Here is a 16,217-nt window from a genome sequence, read left to right as displayed (position 1 = left end):
CGACTGCAGACAGGTTAAACGCAAGGACACATTTTAAATGAGGCTCCCCATCCCATACCACTTAAAACAAGCACAAAGGAGCTTTCGCCAGCATTTTCCACTAGTTTTTTGCTCCTCAGTGTTCATAAACCCAGCGTCAATGCTGAAAAATGTCACTGCTAAGAACAGATATTACTTAATCGTGACTGTGCTACTCCCCTCAGCGTGTTTATAATGCAGTGAAGAGTCTTTCTTTTCCCCATTCAATTCTTATTCTTAATTTCAAGTATGGAATAAAAGTGAAATGGGTGGAAACCTATGTTTTCCCTTAAGTCATTAACAACAAAATGCAAGTTTGTTCAATAGAAGACCATGATTTATTGGCAGTTATTTTGAAATACAGATGACTGGCTATAATAAAAAGACATTTGTAAAGAAACTGGAAAACAAACAAATCTCATCTTTACATGCATCACTTGAAGGCATTGATTAAGGGGACACCATGTGCCGGCAGTTCCTGGTGCAACTGGCGGAAGAACATGGCACATTTGTTCCTTTCCTGGGTCTTGCCTAGGGTGTGGAACAGCCGGGCTTGGAAGTAGAGAACGTCTCTGAGCTGCTCTTTGCTGTCCACTTCGGCAAAGTAAGTCTTGGCTTCATTTAGATTCAAGATCGCAGATTCCAAAGCTGTGGAAACAAGGGGGACAGTCATATTTCAGATAGCGTCACTATAATAACAACTCCAAGCAATATAGCTCAGTTCCAAGGAGCCCAATTATACATTCTTTAGCTTTTCAAAACAATTTGTGTCTTAGCAACATGGTCTTTCAGTTTCTGTTATCCAGCCTTTGCTGCAAAATATGGGTGTGAAAGTATGGGGATACACAAGATTCCATTACAAACACCGCATCTGTTGAATAACTAATTCCAAATGAATTTTGCTGTTCAGTAACTAGGTAACACGTTCTGCTGTATCATTTAAACTTTTTTAACAGTGATCACATAGCAGGACACCAATATATACGCTGGTTAGCACTTCTCAGTTTCAGCGAGGAGAATTACTCTTCACGCTACCTTCAATCTTCTTTTGTGGAGTGTAGGAAGCTGCAGAAGCCACCTGACATTTAGCCACCAAGAACATGGCACGGCCTTTGTCCAGGACAGCTCCGTGGGCCAAGACAGGTTCTATCGCCATGTGCAGGATGTTCAGGGCTTGCTCAGGAATGCCAAGGATCAGCTGAAAGACAAACACTTGCTGGTCTAATACTGGAATCCACTGGTAAGAGCAGCTTTTTCAGAGAAAATCTACGTAAGGCACGTCTGTTTCTAATAATGCAATGCACTACAGACAAGGACACAATTTGTTTACCCATAATCTTAGTTTAAATCAAAAAGTAGAAACAAGCTGCTCTCTGAAATGATTAGGCACAGCTTCTCCACTGCAGTCAGTGCTGACAACCACAGCCCTGCCAGCTCTGAATAAACAACATAACTGAACTCCATTACAAGCATTATTTTTAATTCAAACACACGCCAAACTGTGCTACTAGAAAGCCAAAATGCTAGTAGAAAAAATAACTGAAGAAATTAAGGCAGGGCAAATTTATCCTTGCCTGCTTAATTATATGCAATAACTACACATCTTAGTGATACACACGAAACTCAACTTTTATTAACTTCCTCAAAAAACATTTTACATTTAGACTATACTTCTTCAGAATCAATAACTCCAACAAGGCTGTGTTCTCATATCTCACAGGAGTAAAACCAGCACCCAGATCCCCAAAATAAATGCTGCCCTGCAGCCCTGTGTGAACACCCATCAGCCATACCTGGGAGAAAGCCAAGTTTAGCACCGTTTCCGAAGCCAAGTACTGCAGGCTGTACTCTCGAGAAAGGGCCAGAGCCTGCAGCAGGACTGGCAACGCTATGGTATGACACGAAGATCTCCAGTAGAGCTCTGCTATTGACAGCAGCACGCTAACCAGAAGAGGGGGAAAGAATTACAAACGGTTTTCTTCTGATGAAAAATGTCCACTTGTTTCCTAAACAATTATTCCATCTATAACGGTATCGATTTTTTTATGAATTATACTGCTGCATATACAATAAACTTCAATTACACCCTCAAGGGGAGATGCCACCAACATACAAAAGATTAAATGACACTGTAACTACTCCAAAGGTTAGCACAAAGGTGCAACTACACACATGTACTTCTATTTCCTATTTATTTTGGTTGCAGTGTTTCCTTCTTCCCTAGGTCTTCAGAGAACTTTAATTATTACCTGTTAGTTTACATACTAAAAATGACTAGGTTTCAATTCCACAATATTTTGCAGATTCCTCCATATCATGATCAATAAATGAAATTATTTTGTAATCTCAAGATCACAGTAGGTAATCTGAGGACTAGTGAAGTCAGAACACAGACAAATTGAAATGGCTGATTCTAATCACTGCAAAGTGGCTTCAATACTCTGAAAATCAAACATTCTTACCTAATCACCATCTCGGTATTCTTGATTTTCTGGCAGTGGATCAACAATTTCTGCAAAAGTTTGTGTGCCTCTGACATCTGATTTTGGGCTTTCAATACAATGGCTTTTCTGCCATGGTAGAGAGAAAACATCACTGATCGTATTTTTATTTTAGATACAATTCTGCTCTTCAGAACACAGCAAAATAGGTCTCTGTTTTGTGACCTCTTTCTTGTAACTCCAGGATGGCATTCTGACGAAGTATACACACTCTATAGACACCAGCAGGGGGAAAAACAGCTATTTCTGATTCCAACTGGACAACTCACAGGCAGAAAGGATCAAACTCATAAAACAGCTTTAGATAGAAAGCAGGGATTGCCAAAGCCAAAGGCCAAACAGGCAGCAGAAGTGGCAGGTCATGCAAGCCAGAAAGCACAAGTAATTAGTTGTAAGAAAAACAGGTATGAGGTAAAGTAGCCAAAATTGGCTTGAGCTAATAAATGGATTTGAAGCAACAGGGAAGGAATGAGAACAGGGAAATAAGAAACAAATACCCAGCAGCAGGGAACGTGTACAAATGCCCCAAACCCAGACACTGAGCAGAATATTTAAAGACCAGGGAAATCACAAATAGTCCAATTCCAGAAGGACAAGCATCAGGTCCCACAGCTTGAATACTGTTCTTCCGGCTTACTGGCGTTGGCTGTGGTTTTAGGTGTTTTGCCTCATTGAAAATCAACAAGAAATTGCTTTTAACAGTAAGTCGTTTCTCACACTCACCAAATAAGTTTTAACCCTACCTATTTCTAATGTGTCATTCTCATTTAGAAACAAGAACCCAGTAAGGTGAGAGAAAAATCATATTGTTCTATTTTGTAGATGCAGAAACCAGGACACAGATGAAGACACTGAAGCTCAGACCAGGCTGAGATCCCCAGCTACCTGACATAAAATCCTGCTTTAGGCTTGGGTTTCAGTACAGCAGATTTTGAAGAAGTATTTTGTGTTCTCACAACAGATCTACAGCTCTAGAGTTAACAGCAACTTCAGCAGTGCTATTCCAGTTCTTAAAATGTCCAGAGAAAACAACTAGAAATTATTGCTGCAGGACATACACTAATGGAATAAGCACCACAGGTTAGACAACGGGACTGTAATCAGTTCTGGAAAGGGAAGAACATGTAAGCACACGTGACTGCCAGCAATCATTCCACTAAATTTTTCATTATCTTCGTGGGCCACACCTGCAAGTGTGTGCAGATGAATGATTTCTTACCTGTATACACCTTCAATGCTGTTCAGTGCTGTAATTCCTGCTACGAGAGAATCTGCTATATGGTATCTGCCATCATTCATGGCTCTCTCAAACTGTATTTTCTGATCAAACAGCATCCAAAGCTAGACAAAGAGCATCCAGGAACACGTTTTAGAAGCAGTGCCTGCTCATTTTCCAATCCTAAGTTAAACTTACTTTCTATTTCCCCTGTGGATATTTATGTCTAGACACAATTAACTCCACTGTCCAATTACTGGATTTACTAATTTACTAAATTACTGTCCTCAACGGAAATGCTCAGGTCTTGATTGATGTTTCAATACCAAAGCTCACCTATTTTACTGCATTTGAAGTAAAAAAGCTCTTTTAAATCATTACTAATGCTTTGAAACTGTAAAGTTGTCCTGTAGTGAAAAGGACCAAATGATATTTAACAGAACTTTGGACACGTCAGTGTAAATACTGTCTCACAGACTCATGTGTTCATGTGTTTCCCAGAGTGACACAAAAACTGGCCTATTTCAGTTATTTCTGGATTGTAATATATCAGAGTAAGTAGCACTAATTAAACAGAACTTTGAAGCTCCAAATCAATGCAGAGCATTTAATTCCTGTATGTGCTCACAAGGGAGATTTATATTCCTCTGTCAACGACATTTTTATTTAAACAGCCTTTTCTTAGGAGGCTATGGTGAAAGAAAGGTCTCACCAGCCTTAAAACAGCAGAGGCATCTTTTTCATGCTTTTATAGGAAAGTTTATGGTGTACAGCTTCGGTGAGGCCATGAGCCAAGTGAAATTAGCAAACATGTAGCCCAAGGCATACAGAGGGAAGAACTCAGATGCAATGGAATTCAGATCTTACTGTATAATAGTTACATTATCTACAGGCTAAATTACAAATATTCTACCTGTGCATGCTGACTGTTGGGAGGGAATCTTTCCTCTAGGTGTTTCAGTATTTCAGAAGCAGCTGCAAAGTATCCCTGCAACACAAAAACACCCCTCTGATTAGTGTCTGATCAGTGTATGCCAAGGCAAGCACCACTCCCCTTGATTTCAACACAACCTTCACGGGAAGAACCTGCTGAGCAAAAATGCTGTATTGCCTTCGCCCCCAACGCAGACATTAAAGGCAGAACAAAACATGAGTCAAGTCTCGCGCTCTCTGTCAATAACACCCACGCATCCTCCCAGCCAAATGACATTTTGTGCCGCTAACCATAAAACTCACCTGCTCTGCATGTAGCTCAGCCAGGTGACACAACACGACGGCAAAGGACTCTGTGTTATTCTGCTGAACGCCCACATTCACGGCCTCCAGACTGTTCATGCTCAGCAACGTTTGGGCTTGTTGAAGTGCCATGGTGCTTGTGCAAGAGAAACATCGTTTAACTTTCAAGCAATACAAAACAACCATTTTTAATCTATTGTCTTTTTATGACAACAGCCTACGTTTTCTGGTAAGCCGGGGCCTGTGGGAGAACGAAAACTTGTAAAACAACTGCTATCCAGGAACTCTGGACTGTGCAGGCACGTCAAGCACGACATGCTGAAAGCTGCTCACAGTCTAAGCACAGAGATGCTGAGAATGAGGACACAGGAAAAACTTAGCATCTTCTTTGCCCCTACTAAATGGAAAGTCAATCTATTCTCCAGTATGAGTTTTAAAGGAACACAAGAGAATGGAAATAATTGCACTCAGCCTGGATGAATCAGTCTGATTGCTTTATTTTAGTACGCTGGAGAGACACAGTCACTTGTTACACCTATATAAATAACTCAAAATGCATTATGTGCTAACAAGAACAGTGAGCTAACCTAAGAGTTCAAAAGAAACAAAATACCTGTGGCCGTATAATCTCCAAATGGCAGTCTTCTGAGCTATACTAATATCAATAAGCTCTGACAAGCTGTGTTTCCAGTGCAACAGATCAGAATCTTTTAAGGCATCCATTAGTCTGTTGGCAGCCTTTCCTGCAAAAGCTCTTTGCTGAACCAAGGACTGTATTCCCAGGGAAGCAAGGTACTGGGAAGAAGGGAAAAAAAAAAATACTGACAGCATTGAAAGACAATAGAGTACACTACACATGCAAATTACACCGGAGCAAAAGTCCTAAACCAAGAAAAAAATCCCAAAGAAAAAGACACGATGTTATTCAGCACAAAGGAACACTGCTCCAGGCATTTCTTTAAATACCCACTTATGCACACCCACACATATATGACTGCCATTTTGTTAGATGAGAAAGGTAATTTCCACTCCCCCACACAGGAGTCTTGAAGAGGATGATGATACAACTTGTACCTGGATTTCTCCAATGATGAAACAGCTGTGAAAACACAGAGCCTTCCCTCCCTTTCCCCACCAAGTGGCCAAGCCTGCTCTCATCTCCCAGTATCAGCCGCTTCATTCCTTTTAGAGCAATTCTCTTAAAGAGACTGCGGGTCTTTGGGAAGACAGAACTAAACAGTGACAGCCAACAGACTCAGGGCACAAAACTATCGAAGGGGAGGGCTGCCTTGCAAGATTTCACAGCCAGGACCGAGCCGTACAAGTAAATGTGTTCAAAGCCCTGCCAGAGGCATCAGCCCTGAGTTTCACGGAAGCAGAGGCCTAAGAACCTCCCCTGAGCACCAGCAGATTGTGCTGCAGGCCTAAGGCCGAAACAGTGCCCGGGGCCAGGGCAGTTGCCACAGAGAGGTCTTCTGCCTGAAAAATGAGCAAGTTAGAAGGAAAACCAGTGAGCCTTGCAATAGTGCACTGGCATTAAAGCACCTGAACTCTGGTTTGTTAATGTAAAGAATAAAAATCATAGAAATCACTAGACTTTGGAGTGTTAAAACAGATTTGTTTAAATTCACTTACAAGTTTTGAACAATCCAGTCACAAAACCCAATATGTGTTTGTCCTAGAGTAAGGTTAAGGATATATGAAATGGACTTACTGGCAAACCAAAATGTAAAGATTTGTTGACAGAGTGCTCCAGCAGAACACAGCTATCAAATATCTTCTGCTCCAAGATGTACAGCCAGCTCTAGCAAGGAACAAAAGTTAAAAATCTCACTGTAAACAACAGGTGATGGCTGCAGCACTTTTAACTTCTCTTACTTTTTGCAGAGAATGCACAAAAACTCACTGGAAATACAAGCCACTCTTCAGAATTAATCTGACACTAAGGAAACTTCTATTAAATGCTGCACAGCAAAATATATCAAGAGTGCAGCTAGGCTGGGACACGGGCTTGACAGCAGTCAGCGCCGGAGGTTCAGGGTAATGCACAGAAACCCCATTATACAGTTAACTGTGGGAAGCAGCATCTCAGGAGTTGATACCATTGATGGCAATTCTTACACCAATAATGCTAATTACAGAATAAAATACAGAGAAATTAAGTCTCTCCTCCTCCCTTTATGTTTGCTTAAAAGAAAGCTGATTACTCATTGAGAATCCAGCAGACAATAAGGAAGAAGTTTATGAAATACTTTGTCTCTTGAAAACATGTAAGTAAGACTAAACTTCGAGCTTAGCACTGCGGTCTCAGTACTCTGGGATCACACCTCCTGTTAAAGAAAGCAATCCTAAATTGCCACAACACCATCCTGTGATTTCCCTACAGTTCTTTGCTCTGTTGACCCACTGGCCAGACAGTCATATTTAAATTACTGAGGCATTTGATGAGATACTACTGTAAGAGTAGTTCTGCAACAGTTCACTGAGCCAAGGCTCAGATAGCAGAGACAAAGGTGACTTAACCTCCCCCCAGCACAGCTATCTTACCAGGCAGTGCTGCAGGCAAACATGGTCATTAGACTCCTGTGCAATTCGGATGGCTTCCTGAAGTGCAAGTTCAGCCTGTTGGCTATCAGCAAACAAAAAGGGAGAACACATCAGTATTCCCACAGTGCTTCAAATACAGCATTACAATACAGAGGTATATTGATCTAAATTATGCACATTGCACTGGGAAGACAACTGACATAACAGGCTGCTAAGAAAGCCTGTACTTTCCTCCTAGCACTTCAGCAATCTATCCTAGCCTTGAGGATAATAAGCCAGACAGCCTCTGCAAGCCACTACAAAAATGCAACTGGAACCCCCAAGCAGGCTTTCAAACCCTGTCTGTGCCAATGTGCCAAGTTATTGTTTGAACGGGGGCAACATTAAGTAGCTGCCTGTGTAGAAAATGTTGCTGCTCTCAGTTTTGCAAATAGCCTTCCCATCTCCAGGCCTTTTACATGATGCATCCAGGCAGCAGTCAATAAACGCAAACCATAGATGGAGAAGGGTAAGCCAGCTTTATCGACAAAGTAACGCCCACCCCTATGGCATTTTCCAATTAAAAAAGCTCAGATAGCTTTATTATTATTATTATTATTATTATTATTATTATTATTATTATTATTATTATTATTATTATTATTATTATTATTATTCTCTTTTCAGATCATCAGCAATATGCTGATTTGCATGTTAACAGAAAACCAACTACACTTTCTTGAAAACATAGCTGAAACAAGGCATTTGCATCCACTGACCTTTCTGAGGTCACAGAAATGTAGCAGTTGAAAACTTCAGTACCTAGGAAACAGTTGCAACTGGGCACAGACAAAGTCAACTCTTACCCTACTGTAGATAGCTCAGTTATTATGGAAACTAAATAAATGTCAAAATAAAACCAAACCAAAACAAATCAAGATTCCAAGAAAATTCCAACCCAACTACAGCCATTATTAAATTAGACAAAGTCCTTTCTTCTCCTGAACAGATTTTCAGAATTAACAAAAGGTCTACCTATCAGCATTTACGAGGTGCCCTAAGATGAATTTTAGTTGTGTGTCACAATATATTAACTTACTAATGGCCAAACCGACAGTGCAGCGCAGCTAGGTTCAGAGCAGCGTATCTCAAACTCCGACCGTAACCTTCATCCCCGTTGCTTTTGCTTTCTGCTCCAGTGAGAATTAAACGGTCAAAATAATGAAGGAGGCTGTGTGTTGAACTGAAGACATCTTGCACTCTGAGACTGTTTAAGTAGCTTAAATAATGCTAAAAATTGAAGCAAAATCAGCTTTAACTATACAGAACTATTAAAACACAAATTTTGTTTATAATTACTATGTAAAGGTTGCCCAACAAGTGCAACCGTCAAATACTGCATGGCCAGGAAAGCGCTTGATCAGAAGTTGCAGCAATACTGATACTACCTGTGCAGAAATTCTGTAAGTCTCGGATAAAACTGATTGTTTTCCCTAACAGGATCTTCCAAATGTCCCATAGGCCAAGATCTGGCCATCAGAATTATCCCACCCAGCCCGAGATATCCACATAAGCAGAATCCCCGTATTTATGTGCTAAGGGAATGGGGAATGGACTGCATCTGCACCCAGGGAGATACTCAGAAGCACAAGCACTGCATCCAAATGCCATACAGATAGAAAGGAGATAGTAAAACTATGTATTTTCTTCTTCCAGTGAGACCTGGGCAGCACAACCCTTTATGTCAGCCAAACAGAATACTGGAGGGGACTTCTGGAGTTGTGGAGTCCACCCCCTGCTATGGCAGCCCTTTCAAGGATATGTCTCCAAATGGGAGCAAGGAAAACCCTGTCTGCCTCAAGCCAGGGCTACTGGGAGGAAGAGTTAGAAAATACAGCAGGAAAGAGTTCACTGGGAACTCATGGAACTTGCTCAAGAATAAGTTGTCAAGGGACAAAGCAAATGTTCTCAGCACAGGTCTGGAAACAACTCGCCACGGGAGTTGTCTATTGTTTTCAGTATAAATTGCTATTAAGCACCAGAAGTAAGGCAAGAAAAATCAACAGATATTGCACTTATTACTGATTTTTAAACTATGGGAGTATGAGGCCTGAAATTTTTTAGGGAAAGATGTAAAAAGAAGTAAGTTTTAGATTTAGTTCAACAAGAATGCACTCACATAGTCTCACCAAAATTAAGAGGATTATATCTGTGCATAAAGCTAGACATGTGGTGAAGTACTTAGCTTAATTAAGGTTTCTGTACCTTAAGGAGTTTCAGTCTCAATTACTAAGCATTTACATGAAACTTGCTCACATTTTTATCATTGGCTTATATTTCAATATAGAATAAATTACTCCCAAATAATCCCATCCTAGAGATAAGAAATCCCCTTACAACCATTTTGGATGAAGAAACAGATACTTACTGCTTCAGCAAAGTCTGGATTAAATTTTAACAAATTGTTCAATTCCTTTTGTAAAGATGCTGGAGTAAGAGCCTTTGTTTCATCATTCTTTAATAAAGAAGCCTGGAATAAAAGTTGAAAAGTAAGATAAAGTAACTCAGTCTGGAGGGTTACAAATATAATTTGATACATACTTGTCAGTTTGTTATCTGCTTGGAAAGAATATTAAAGAAGATTTTGTAGCTCTGCAGTGGCAGTTCTGTTCTATGCTATGAATGTTATAGCATTCACTTTCCAGAGATCAGAGAGACCACGTAAAATAAAAGCTTATTCAAAGGACTCTTTTCAAGGCACTTAAAAAATTCTGTTCAAGTTTCTCTTTGAAGAACTACCACAACGGATTGCTCACTGGAATTACCTGTATCTTCTAAAAAAAAAAAATCGGGAAATGAAATAAAAGTAAATTCATAGTTTGCTTCGGCAAGTAGATCAATTCATAAAACATTACAATGATCTAGTTACTAGAATAAGTATTACTGAATAATAAAGACTTCAAAATTCAGAACCCTCCTGAACATCCCAATTCCTCCACCATATTCTAATTAGGAGGGGAAAAAAATTTATACACACCAGTAACAGATACTCTACCTAAATCACACCAGCTAAAACACACAGTATAACAGAACATCAGCGCAGTTAAAATCCATATGTTGCGTCAGACCACTGCGGTCTGTCTTGTCTTCTCGTTCAAACCCATTTCTAACTCTGCTCCTGGATAAGGGCTCCCCTACTCTCCATGCACACGTTTATGGAGGTTGAAGTGCCAGCAGCTGGAGCTAGATCACGGAGGTCCACATGCCTGTCATGCTAGCGACTGCAGGGGGGAGCACAGCTCTGCGCCGGAGAGAGGGTATGTGTGGCTGTGGGCGAGCATGAGGCTGGACTAGGCAGAGAGCAGGATAAGCAGCTTGAGAGCCAAGTATTGAAACAGCCATAGGACTGGGCCTGATACATTTCTCTGAACGAGACAACTGGATGAAGTTCAGGGCAACCAGGAGGTCCCAAGTCAATGGATGGAGAGAGACTGTGGGGCCGCTGGGTCAACTGAGAGATGCACTTGTAAGTGTCTCACATGTGCCACATCTTTCTGCTGGAGGCAACTAGAGACAAGACAATCCAGGGGCTAGTTACTTGACAGTAACTAGAAACTGAGCATATCAGCCTAGTTACTGGTGGAATCAAGAGAGAGAGCAGCTCACGTGAGAGCGTACTAGCATATATTTCATGCTAGTGGAACTTCATCCACATCAGCCAGAGGGGAACAGGATAACAGACAGCATGCTCAGCCTCAACGCTGATTGCACCCAGGGTCACGGAGCTGCAGGAGCCTTGCCATGATCAGAATACTGGATTCAACAACCCCTAAGAGTAAGGAACCTATGGCACTGAGAAGTTACTTTTGAAATGTTTATGAAACATCACGCATTATACATATTTTATTTTTTTAGCAAGCCATTATAAGCACGCAGTGCATTTACTGACATTTGTGCTCGTGTGTATTTCTGCCCCATTTTGTATTTACCAGCTGGAATAATCAACAAAACTGCACATTTCACAGACATCAAATCTGATGTGAGTAGTCAGAACAGAAGCGACCTTCTCTGAATCAAATACCATCATGTGGTGTACGTGTCTAGATAAAACACTTTTCGCCCCAAGAGCTCATACTGAGAAACTACATGCAAGGTATCAACAAATCTTCAGCAGATCTAAGAAAACATCACGCCTATCACTGTGGATAAAACTGAAAGTGAAATTCATGTTATGGTCCATTTACTCAACTTTATTCAGAATTAACATACCTGCTGAGAAAGAAAATACTCTGCTTGTTTCTGGGAAAGAGGCCCACTGCAAGATATCTCTTCTTCCCTGATAAGAAGCACTCTGGTTAGAAACAAGGGTAATAAAATGTCTTTCCTTGTATTCTGTTTTATCAGACACCACACTTTTGCTTTATAAATTTTTAAGAGATATTATTGCTCAAAGCATGAAAGGAAACTAGAAGGAGAAAACTCTAAATGAAGAATAAAATCTACTACTTCAAAGTTAGAAATCCAAATGATTTCATACGGTTTGGTTGTAATCTTCAACCTGCAGAGATCAGTCAATATGAATGTTACACTAAATACACATGAAAACCCAGAGGAAAACTGCAGCCAGAAGATTTGGGGTTGACATAATCAAATGGCTTTGCTCTGTTTTTCCTTTCTTCTGAAGATAGTTACAGTGAAATGAACTGGCACTTTGGCCACATACATCACTCCAGAAAACAGCTGTTCTGCAAGAGCAGATAGAAACTTATTCCATGGAAAGACTATAGCACACAGCCAGACTCCAAAAGCTGTTAACTGACTCATGCCATAGCAAAGCATGCACACACACAAGTTTATATAAAGACAGTTTAGAAAGTACATTTTAAATATATAGATACACAAAATGCTTTTAGGATTATTCTTAGTGGAGCACTCCTTTAGCAGGTGAAAAGTCTCAATATTCGCTTCTCATTTTTACATAAAAAAAGACACGAGTTCTTTTATTTGGAGAAGGGTGAAAAGAGAAACCAAAACCATCAAGCTTAACGTTTTCTTAGCGGGCAATCTTTCCTTGGTGGAAGCTGAAGTGACGTCGCCAACACTTTAGCACACCCAGAGAAGTCGTTCAGCAGTGGGCTGTGCAGAAGGAAACTGGCCTTTAGCCTGTGATTCCCTCCGTGAGCGTGAGAATGGTACTGCCATCTTCCAGGAGACACTGAGCAGAACCCTTACAATTTACAAGTGTTACCGCATGGTGGCACCAAGGAAACGGAGAGGCCACCCAGCTCTGCCAGGGTGCGTGAGGTTTTAAAAAAATACACGAAATTATAGTACACTACGTCTCTATACCGCAGCTGAAGTTAGTGACAGGACACGCTCAGGGCCTAGATGAGCATTCGTGGAGTTTGGAAGGTTTAACAGGAATAGCACATTGGGCTGGACAAAGCTTAAGTTTACTCTGATGTGTACAGACGTAATCTAAAATAAGACCAATTCTCTTAAGTGGGAAAGACTTTCATATTAATATATCACCTTAAAGGTACATCAAGTTCTTCTTTCTCCATTTTCCCCTCCAGTTCCTCTGTATTTGTCAGTTCCATATCATTCTCATCAATTCCATTTTTCTTCTCATCATTTTGAAAGTACTGCTGAAGTGCAGTGTAAAGTTTATAGACCTGACTAAAGGAAAGCTTATTGTATGCCAAGATCATATGGCGCAGAAACAGACCTGCAAATGAAAACATCTGTTACAACAACTGTCTGTAAGGCTGCTGTTTCAGAGAGGAGACTAGAAATCATAATAACCTGAAGCTTAAATTGCATTATTTAATTTCCCTTTATTGTCTCATCTCAGCCTACCAATTCATAAAACTCAACTTCATGGAGTGTAAATCTGGTATTAATTTAGTGGCAAATCTCATGGACTATTGGATCACAGAAAAAAAAATTAAGATCAGGAAGAACTACACAATATGCAAAGTTATTAGTTAATATGAAACATCTGAGCAAGACAAAAATCATGCTATGTAATCTTTACAAGTCTCCAAAAAGAAAAACAAAAGCTGTAACCTGAATGAATTACACCAATGACAGACATCACACCAAATATAGCTTATGAATAACAATTAGTTACCTACTACACTTGTTTTATGAACTTCTGGCTCTGTCCCTGTAAATGAATCTGAAAGGTCATCAAAAAATTGCTCCATGTCTTTCAGTTCTCCTTCTGCCATAAGTTTCAGCCTAAACAGGGAAAGAAAACCACTTTTTTTAGGATATTAATAATATGCATCAAACTATTTTTTTTTCTCTATTTCAGGTATATATGAGTAAAAACAAAGAGAAGCAAGCCATAGCTAATTCATTAGGCCCAGAAGGTTTTTATATTCATGAGCCAAATCAAAGCATTTCAAATATTAATAATAAGACAAATAATAATCAAGTTTGGGTGGGTTTTTTTCCTTTTTAAACAGCTCTTTTAATAAAGGAAACAATTAGAAAAGATTGTTGTTCTTTTAACAAAGCAATTAGGAACCCAATATAGACTGATTTTTAAAACTGTTGCTGTTTAGCGAGTGAGCTAATATCGAAACAGATTGTTACAGCTGAATTGAAATAACTAGAGTCCGAAATAAATTCACTAAGTATTTATTAAGGCAGGAAAGCAAAAACAGCGCGCTGGGCGGCCGGGGAGTCGCAGCTCCATCCAGGCTCACAAATTCCGACAAGTAACACAGCCCTTTTATCCTCAGCTTCAGGACCCGTTTAAGCAAACAGTTATGCTCTCAGTCCCGTAGCAAGAAGCTGTATATTACAAAACTAATCTATTTTTACACTAAGGTCTAAACAAAGACAAAAGTTGTCATAGTAACATGAGATTATGGTTTAACATTTGCTTTGAGAAAGTACATCTTGCAACCTCATGGTTAAATCTTTTCTTGCCAGACAGAATGTTCTCAAATCTGTTGCAGCAAGATCATTCCTTTTGTTAAAACCCCATTTGATCAGCAAATTACCCTTAGTTACTTATTACACAGCTCCCCTGTATCATAGCATCTTTAAAACAGACAGCTTTGATGTTCCGTTTGTGTGCCTTTTAGAACTTTAGAACTAAGAAAACTGTAGAAATACATTTTTACTCCAAAAGCCTGACTTTTTAAACTATACATTTAACACATCTCAGAGCACTTCTTAATAGAACTGAGAGTAGATATAGATAACACAGAGCATGCGCTTAACGGCTTCATCATCTTTCACTGAAAAACGGGTTGTAGCGGCAGTGTTCTCATGCTTCTGACGCAGAATACAGAAGCCACCAGCGGGAAGGGACTGCAGTTTCTTCGCCTCCAGCAGCAGGGAAGCCTGGCTCACTGCGACTTCGTGCCTCCCTCCGCCGCGGGGGCCCTCAGCTGCCCCCACCCCCGACCCGACACCCCGATCGCAGGCACCCGGTTTAAGCGGTTTCCGAGGGCGGCCCCGGAGCCCACCTGATGTGCACGGAACTGGCCAGGTGCGGGCAGGACTCCTCGATGGCCTTGCGCAGTCGCGACAGCGGCATGTCAGGGCCCTGGGGAGGAGAGCGACAAGTCGCGGCAGGTCACCACGCAAGCGGCTCCTTGGCATCACCCTCCCCCCCCCACCTCAGGGCCAGGCCCGGACCTGCAGCAGCGGCAGCAGCAGCCGGTTGAGCCGCCGCCGTTCCAGCAGGCCGAGCTGCGCGCCGGCGCGGCCCAGCTCGCTCAGAAGCACCAGCAGCGCCATCTTGTAGGGGGTGACCCAGTCCTTGATGCCGAAGACGTTGGCATGCACCACGCCGTTGGTCATCATGGGGTTGAAGTAGAGGCTCTCATGCACGCTCGCCATGGCGGCAGCCGGCCGCGGCCGAGCCGCCCGCCACCCGGGAGACCCGCCTCGACCGCCGACCAATCACCACCGCCACCACGCGGGCCGCGCCGCGGCCAATCAGAGGTGGAGCTGTGCGCCGCCGCTGCGGAGCCGGCTGGCGCGCCGAGCCCGGGGCAGACGTCCCGCGGAGAAAAGGTTCCGGGGGCGGGAAGCGGGAGGGCGGCGGCACGTTATCACCCCCGGCCCGGTGGTGGATCACGCCTCGCCCTTTGGTATGGGGCTGCACGCCGCTCCCGCCGCGGCCTGTGGGGTCGGCAGGGCCAGCACCCGAACTGTGACCCCACGAGGTCCCCGCGACCCTTTGTGGGCCTCGAGGAAGGCCTGATGGCCACCAGTGCCATCCCAGGTGGCTCGGCCCCACGTGTACCGGTGAGGACAGCCACGGTGAGAGCCCACGACGTTTCTCTGCTGTGGGGGAGGCCATGGGGGGATGCACAGAGCCATATGGGGAGGCTGATCTGTGCTCCGATGCCAGCGCTTGCTTGGCGCAGCTGGAGACCACCATGGAGTGACATCACTCCTGTTCCATGGGGTGTCTTGCAAATTAACTGCGATGCAGTAAAGATATTTCCTTCCACACATAGGTTTTTATTTTCTCAATAATTTGTTAAAGGACTTCATTAGAGCCTCATGTTCCCAAAGAAAATGCTCCAATTATTATAATAGTTCTCATTTTTGTAAGTGAGAGCAAAACAAAACTCCGTATTATCATACATCTGCATGTCCCCAGGGATTTCAGTTGAGCTGTTCCTGATTCATGCCTGGGGGTGGTGAGAGGGGGAGGAGGCAAATCAAGCATGGAGTAATTTTCTAAA

General features: G+C 42.0%; 1 protein-coding gene across 1 annotated transcript; it reads right to left on the bottom strand.

The window, feature by feature from the left end:
* Positions 1–333: 333 nt before the first annotated feature.
* On the bottom strand, positions 334–15,434 carry ANAPC5 (anaphase promoting complex subunit 5). Its single transcript, XM_040610074.1, has 17 exons — positions 15,157–15,434; positions 14,985–15,064; positions 13,631–13,740; positions 13,030–13,225; positions 11,767–11,833; positions 9,926–10,027; positions 8,597–8,787; positions 7,519–7,600; positions 6,686–6,775; positions 5,585–5,766; positions 4,972–5,107; positions 4,649–4,723; positions 3,739–3,860; positions 2,481–2,588; positions 1,812–1,959; positions 1,054–1,216; positions 334–666 (listed from the first exon to the last, which is right to left on the bottom strand). The coding sequence occupies exons 1-17, from the start codon at positions 15,358–15,360 to the stop codon at positions 452–454; spliced, it is 2,271 nt and encodes a 756-aa protein (XP_040466008.1). The 5' UTR covers positions 15,361–15,434; the 3' UTR covers positions 334–451.
* Between the last annotated feature and the right edge of the window lie 783 nt (positions 15,435–16,217).

This window comes from Falco naumanni, chromosome 1, assembly GCF_017639655.2.
Source record: "Falco naumanni isolate bFalNau1 chromosome 1, bFalNau1.pat, whole genome shotgun sequence".
Taxonomy (NCBI): domain Eukaryota; kingdom Metazoa; phylum Chordata; class Aves; order Falconiformes; family Falconidae; genus Falco; species Falco naumanni.
The sequence above is the reverse complement of the archived record's forward strand: the minus strand, read 5'-3'. Positions and strand labels throughout refer to the sequence as shown.

Coding starts and splice junctions, on each gene's coding strand:
- ANAPC5 (XM_040610074.1), bottom strand. CDS start 15,360: ATGGCGAGCGTGCATGAGAGCCTCTACTTCAACCCCATGATGACCAAC. Junction 2,589..3,738: donor AGCATTGAAGGTGTATACAG/GTAAGAAATCAT, acceptor CTACCATGGCAG/AAAAGCCATTGTATTGAAAG. Junction 667..1,053: donor TCCACAAAAGAAGATTGAAG/GTAGCGTGAAGA, acceptor TTGTTTCCACAG/CTTTGGAATCTGCGATCTTG.